The sequence below is a fragment of the Falco biarmicus genome, chromosome 4 (assembly GCF_023638135.1).
Source record: "Falco biarmicus isolate bFalBia1 chromosome 4, bFalBia1.pri, whole genome shotgun sequence".
Lineage (NCBI taxonomy): Eukaryota > Metazoa > Chordata > Aves > Falconiformes > Falconidae > Falco > Falco biarmicus.
The window spans coordinates 68,777,115-68,783,346 of NC_079291.1; the positions used below are offsets into that span (position 1 = coordinate 68,777,115).

A 6,232-nucleotide genomic window follows, 5' to 3' on the forward strand; every position below is an offset into this window, starting at 1 on the left:
ACGCACCCCCCGTGCTGGTAGCAGGGCTGGGGGAGGTGAAGGCCCCACAGCTCTCCAGCCCCACCTCCCCCCTTTTCCAGTCCCCCCAAAGCACCAGGGGCTGCAGGATCTGCCCTGTACCCCTATCCCGGGGCCAAACCTTCCCCCCCCTCCCCCCAGCTGTGACCTTTGCCACGTACACTCCAAGGCCACTGTCACCCACCTCCTGGCTGAGGTGTCCCGGCCTTCCCAGCAGCTCCCCAGGGACACAGGACAGGGCTGAGGTGGGCATCTGTCTTCGACCTGACGGAGGGACCCCAGCCTCGTCCCCCCCCGACCAGCGGGAGCTGCCCGAGGATGGTCAAGGTGACATTGCTTGAACAAAAGGGATGCAGAGCCTGGTGACATGAGCCCTTCCCTAAAGGACAAATGGCCCCAGCATCAGTGGGAAGGGCTGGCGCCAGCCCCCAAGACCCCACAAGGACGAGCCAAAGTCACCCGCCAACTGCAGGGACAGAGATGAGCCAAAGCCAGCCGCTGAGCCCCTGGCACAGCCCCCGCTGTCCCTGGGCAGATGCAGCCAGTGCCCAGTGCCAGTGCCAAGCGCAGTGGTTCCTCATGCCAAGGCCTCGCAGGACAAAGGCACGGCTGTTCAGTCCCGGTAAAACCAGGATGAGGCCACTGGCACATTTGTCACCACCTCTGGCCACGCGCCTGTGTCACTGCCCACCTGAAGGTTAGCAGGTTTTCCCAGCACAGCTCATGCCAGTGCCCATCACTGTGGCACTGGGGACATGCTGGGCAGGGTGAGCACTGCTGTCGCACTGAGGCCACTGGGGAGGGAAAGCAGAGCCAAGTGTGCCAGCAACAGCAGGGACAGTGACGGCTGCGTGCCACATGGCCATACCAACGCTCCTCACCGGGCCAGGGGCTGGGGACATGGCTATACCTCACACCGCCGTCCCTGTCCCCTTGGCGCTCCCCACAGCTCCCAGCAGTGTTTCCTCCGGCTTGGCCCAGGCCCTGGGGCAGCTGCTGGGACAGACTGGACCATCCAGCCGGGATCATCTGGCCAGGGTCCACCACTTTGTCCTTAAGAGCAGCTTCTCCCCAGGAGCCATGGAAAAACTTTCCTCCCTCAGGCCAAGCAATCCCCCACTGCTCTGACCCATCAGACACCAAACATTTAAAACTAGAATCCCACATTTCAGATGAGAAAATAATTTTGGGATCTCTGCATCCTTGGCAGCCAGTTCCAAAGCCCCCAGAACCCACCCCTCAATTCACTTTACTTCCATGGTACATCATGCAGCACGTGCTTCCTGGGGAGAGCTGAGCAGTGCTTGAAACACCACAAAAAAATTAAATCAATGGAAGCGCCGCTCCCCCCATGCAGCAATGGGCAAGGGATTCCAGTCACCCACTTGAAGCATTTCCTACACGTGCTGAGCACCCAAACCCCCCCCCCAGAAATCTTCAGGAAAATATGAGATCATGACAGAATGAGGAACTGCTCAGCTGTGCCCTGGCCCACCCCGCCGCAAGCCCACAGCCCTGTGAACCGCGAGACACAGCTGGGACAATTTTCTTTATTTACACGTGGAAAAGGCTCCCCACAGCGCTCGGTTACTTCAGAGGAATGAACCTGGATGAGTGTGTGGCTCCGATACCAGGCCGGCCATGCTTCACCGGCTTGTAGGTGATGGAGAATTCCCCCAGGTAGTGACCAATCATTTCGGGCTGGAAGAGAAAGAGACTTGTGCTGGAGGCAGTGAGCCAGGTGGGGGGCACAGCCCAATCCACCACGCAGGGTCAGGGGCAGTTACAGCCCACAGCCCTGCGCTGGCAGGAGCCCCGGCTGTCCTGGCACCACTGCTGTGCCCAGGCTCCTCTGGTGGTGCCCAGGGCTTGTGGGCAACGGCTGCTGCTGGCTTCACACGGAACCAGGGGGGTCAGTGGGATGCAGGGCTCCCTCTTGCCCCTCAAGAGCCCCCAGCCAGCCCCGTGCCTCCCGGGAGAAGGACACCCCAGCCTTTCTGGTGTGCTTTCGGGCTGGATTTAATGCCAGCTACGAGCAGAAAACGCCATTTAATCCCACCAGCTATATCAGGTTACACGACCCCGCAGGTTATTCCAGTCCCAAGGAAACCTCATGGATCTGTTTCACACAAAACCAGTGCTGGTGGGCAGGGCGCCAGGGCTGAGTGCTGGCTGCGCGTGTCCCTGCCCCACCTGAGCTGGCAACAGCCACATTATTTCATTATTTCAAAGATGCACTGAAGCCCCGTGAGGCCTCCTGACACTTATGTGAGCTTTCAGGTGTCTCTCCAGGCCAGCTCTGCTCCAGGCAGGAGTCTCAACATCCCACTCAAACGCAGGGCAGGAGTTTTTTCACGCAAAGTGTTAAAAAAAGTGAACGCAGACGCACTCAGGATGGTCAGCTCGGACCAGCAGTGAGGACACTGGAGGTCGCCTCACCTTGATCTCCACCTGGTTGAACGTTTTGCCGTTGTAGACGCCCACCATGCTGCCCACCATCTCGGGGAGGATGATCATGTCCCTCAAGTGGGTCTTCACCACCTCTGGCTTCTCCATGGGGGGCGCCTCCTTCTTGGCTTTCCGCAGGCGCTTCAGCAGGGAGTGCTGCTTACGGCGCAGCCCGCGGTTGAGCCGCCGGCGCTGGCGGGCGCTGTACAGCTGCATCAGCTGCTCGCTGGAAGGGACGGAGAGAGCCTGAGCCTGCAGCACAGCCCGGGGGAGCTGCGCGGGGACCCCGCGCTGGCTGCGTTACCCGCTCAGGGCCTTCGAACCGCCGCGCAAGCTCCCAGAGCCCCGGTGATCCGCCAGGGCCGCGGTGTGCCCCCGGAGGGGGCCAAGGGAGCCGGGCCCGCGCCCCCCCGTAGAAGCAGCGCTTACTAGGACATGTCGAGGAGCTGGTCTAGGTCCACTCCCCTATAGGTGAATTTCCGGAAGGTTCGTTTCTTCTTCTGCTCCACCTCCGCCTGCAGCCGGGAAGGAGCGGGGGTCAGCGCCGCCCACCCCCGGGGAGGCCGCGGGCACCGAGTCCCCGTCCCCCCCCCTCCACCGCTCTTTTCCACTGCCAGGCCCAGCCCGCGGGCCCCGACTCCTGCCGCGGTGCGGCCTAGCCCGGCCCGGGCGGCCATCGCCGCGGCAGGGCCCCGAGGAGGCCAGATCCCGGGCCCCACGGAAGCGGCTGGGCCGGACCGCGGTGGCAGCAGCGCCCCCGGCCCCGGGCAGCCGCCGCCGCGGCGGATGGAGCCGGATGGGAGCCGCCGGCCCCGCCGCCCGCACTCACCATCTTGGCCGGGTCTCCTCGGAAAGGACCGTGCTTGGGCCGGAAGAGGCGGATCTCGCGAGAGCGACGATGGGGCGGAAGTAGCGAGAAGCCCCGCCCCCTGCAGCCTCGGGCAGCGCTTCCGCCCTCACTGCCCTTAAAGGGGCCGCGCCCCGCAGCGCAGTGGGGGAATCGAGTTTCATGGTGGGGAGCTGGAACTCGCTGCTTCGGGCTGGGGTCCTGCTGGAGGGGCTGGCCCTCACCCCAGCAGCTCTGCCCGGGGACCCGCCTTCGTGCAGGCTCTGAGACACGCTCCAAAGGGCCCCGATCCTTCTGCCAGAAAAGCTTTCCAATAAAGCTTTTCCTCCAAAACCGGGGAAAATAGATCAAATACAACCTAGGCACGTCGCAGAGCAGCACCCTTCTACCAAGGAAAGTCTCAGGAGATGCTACAAGGGAGGGACGACCCCAAGTAATCCTTAAAACCACAGGATTTTAGGAGTCTGGATGGTTTTTTAAGTGCAAGACAATTTTGGATGAAGGATGAGGATGAAAGCTGCTGTTAGTCTAACCTCCAATGGAAATAAATGGATTTAATTTGTAAACCTGGAGCAGGCTCCACATCTCTGTGAAGAGGGAGCAGGCTCCACATCCCTGTGAAGAGGGAATCAGTCCCCGCGGCAGGGGAGGGAGGGGGGGGGAGCTGCGGGCAGCGGGCACGCTGCTCCCACACCGGAGCATCCACCCCAGCAAGAGAGGAGCAGCCAAAAAAGACTTTCCCCCAGGGCCTGAGCTGCGATGGTGGCTGGGAACCGGCCAAGAAAGCTCTGCTACAGGCTGGGGTTTGGTGGTGAATATCCATCTGGTCTCCTGGAAGGCTGGAGTCAGGTGATCAGGTACCTCCAAGGAGCAGGGAAAGAAAAACGTGGGTCATATGCCATGGTGAGGAGCCCCAGTGTGGGGAAATACCCAGCCAGAGCATCATCCCTGCTGTGGGAAGCTCATACTGGGAATTGCCCGCTGTGCCGGGAGACTGGCCATCCCCAGCCACCACAGGGCAGCAGATCCCAAGCTGGGACCTGCCTGCACATGCCTTCAGTGAAGGCAGCCAGGAAAATTCCAGCAGATGCACAGCCGGGAGTTCTGGTGGAAGCTCTGGGGAGCCCTTCAGCTGTCAGAGGGTGGGCGCTCCAGCACTTTTGCTTGGGCTCAGCTTTGATTTGCGAGCTGGGAGAACGCGGAGGGTGAGCAGCCTGCCAGCTGGATGCTGCCCAAAAATCCCACCTCATACACGAAGCGTCTGAGGAGTCAGGGAGGAAGAAAAGAGGGGAAACAGACCAGCCTGTTACAAGGAAGGATTAAGATCTATGAGGAGCCAGTTCGCCAGAGATCTCCTCCCTGGCTCTCTGGATCTGCAGCCAAGGAATCCAGGTGGGATGCTCCACGATGAGCTTCCTTGCCCCCAGCCAGCCAAACTTCTGATCCCTTCCTCCGGAGAGTTCTAGCTGCAACATGACCTCATCACCACATGGCTGACCCAACCGTGTGACATCACTCTGGAAGCGCCACCTTGCAGGAAAAGCTTTTCACCTTATAAAGTGAATTAAAATGAGGGTGATTTCACCAGGCTTTGGCTGCCAGGAGGAGCTGTCTCCTGGCTCACCGGTGAGGAAGGTCTCAAACCCCCCCAGCGCCCATCACATGCTGGGTATCGGTGGGTGTCATCAAAGCTCCATCTCTGAAGAAAGGGCTGGTGAACTCAGCAAGATCGCCATGGCAGCTAAGGGGAAAAACCATTCCCGGCTCTAGGACATGAAAAAAAAGACAGAGAAAAAGCAGAGATTCAAAAGGAACACTGAACTTTGCCTTTCTGATGCCTCCTCCAGCCACAAACCGCCATTAGCTCTGCAGACCGGGAGCCTGGCGAGTCATCACAGCCCCGCTTTGGGACCAGGACCACCGCCTGACCCGCCAGCCCCGTCCTGCCTCGCTACATTGGGCTGGCTCTGAGCTTTAGCCCTCAGTCGTAGCCAAGCTGCTCCTCCTAGTAATAAACACAACATCTAACCTGCTCCGTGTGTAGTCCCCGGAGCAGCCAGTGATGGGTGAACACTGAATTGCCGATATCCTTGGTGCAACCACCACTCGCGTTGCGGGGACCCAATGCTGTTCCTTCGCTGCTGACAGCTCCTCTCCTCCTAGCTCTGCAACATTAGAGGTGGTGAAAGCCGGGACCACAAGAAGCCCCCAGGACCAAGCTGAAGCTGTTGAGGCAGTTGTACCTTCAAGGCTGTCCCAGTCCAGGCTCCGGCCTGAAGCTGTGCACCATCCGGCTGTATGGCAGCACCGTCTGGCGGCACCAGCCCTCCTCGCCACTCCAGTTTGCTCCCAGTCAGGACCAGTAGCAGCAGAAACAGGGTTAGCAGCCTGAAAGCAGCCAACGCAGGATTTCTGTCTGTCCTCAGCCAAAGCCAGGTTGTGTCACGTCCCAACTGTAGCAGCCAGCCTCCAGCGGCACGCAGCAGATGATGGAGCAGCCCAGCCCAGTGAGAAGATGCTCCTGGGGGAGATGGGGAGAGCTCCAGGGCTCACAACTTGCTCTCTAGGACAGCAGTACGTGACAGTGCTTGAGTTCAGTGCACCCAAACAGCTTCTGGACACGCTGCTCATCATCCCACAACCCTCGAGGGAGCTCTTCCTCTGGAAAAGGAGCCGTGGCAGAAGAAATCAGGCTAGAAAATGCCTTACAGCAGGTTCCTGAGCATCTGGGGAAACTCACGAGGGATTTGCAGCCTGCAAATCAAAGTCAGCTTCAGAATCACAGCAACGCCTCCTGCCAGCAGGTCACCTGCTGCATCCCACCAGGCTTCATTGCTGAAATCCCCTTTGGTCAAGATGACATCCTTGGAGATGGGGAGAACTGCTGCTGCAGCTTAAGGCCACGCGAGAAGAGCAGAA

At 60.1% G+C, this 6,232-nt stretch overlaps 1 protein-coding gene across 1 annotated transcript; it reads right to left on the reverse strand.

Annotated features, from left to right (window-relative positions):
- Positions 1-1,554: 1,554 nt before the first annotated feature.
- Positions 1,555-3,413, reverse strand: RPS15 (ribosomal protein S15). The gene is made up of 4 exons (XM_056334428.1): positions 3,296-3,413; positions 2,896-2,981; positions 2,458-2,692; positions 1,555-1,719 (listed from the first exon to the last, which is right to left on the reverse strand). The coding sequence occupies exons 1-4, from the start codon at positions 3,296-3,298 to the stop codon at positions 1,606-1,608; spliced, it is 438 nt and encodes a 145-aa protein (XP_056190403.1). The 5' UTR covers positions 3,299-3,413; the 3' UTR covers positions 1,555-1,605.
- Between the last annotated feature and the right edge of the window lie 2,819 nt (positions 3,414-6,232).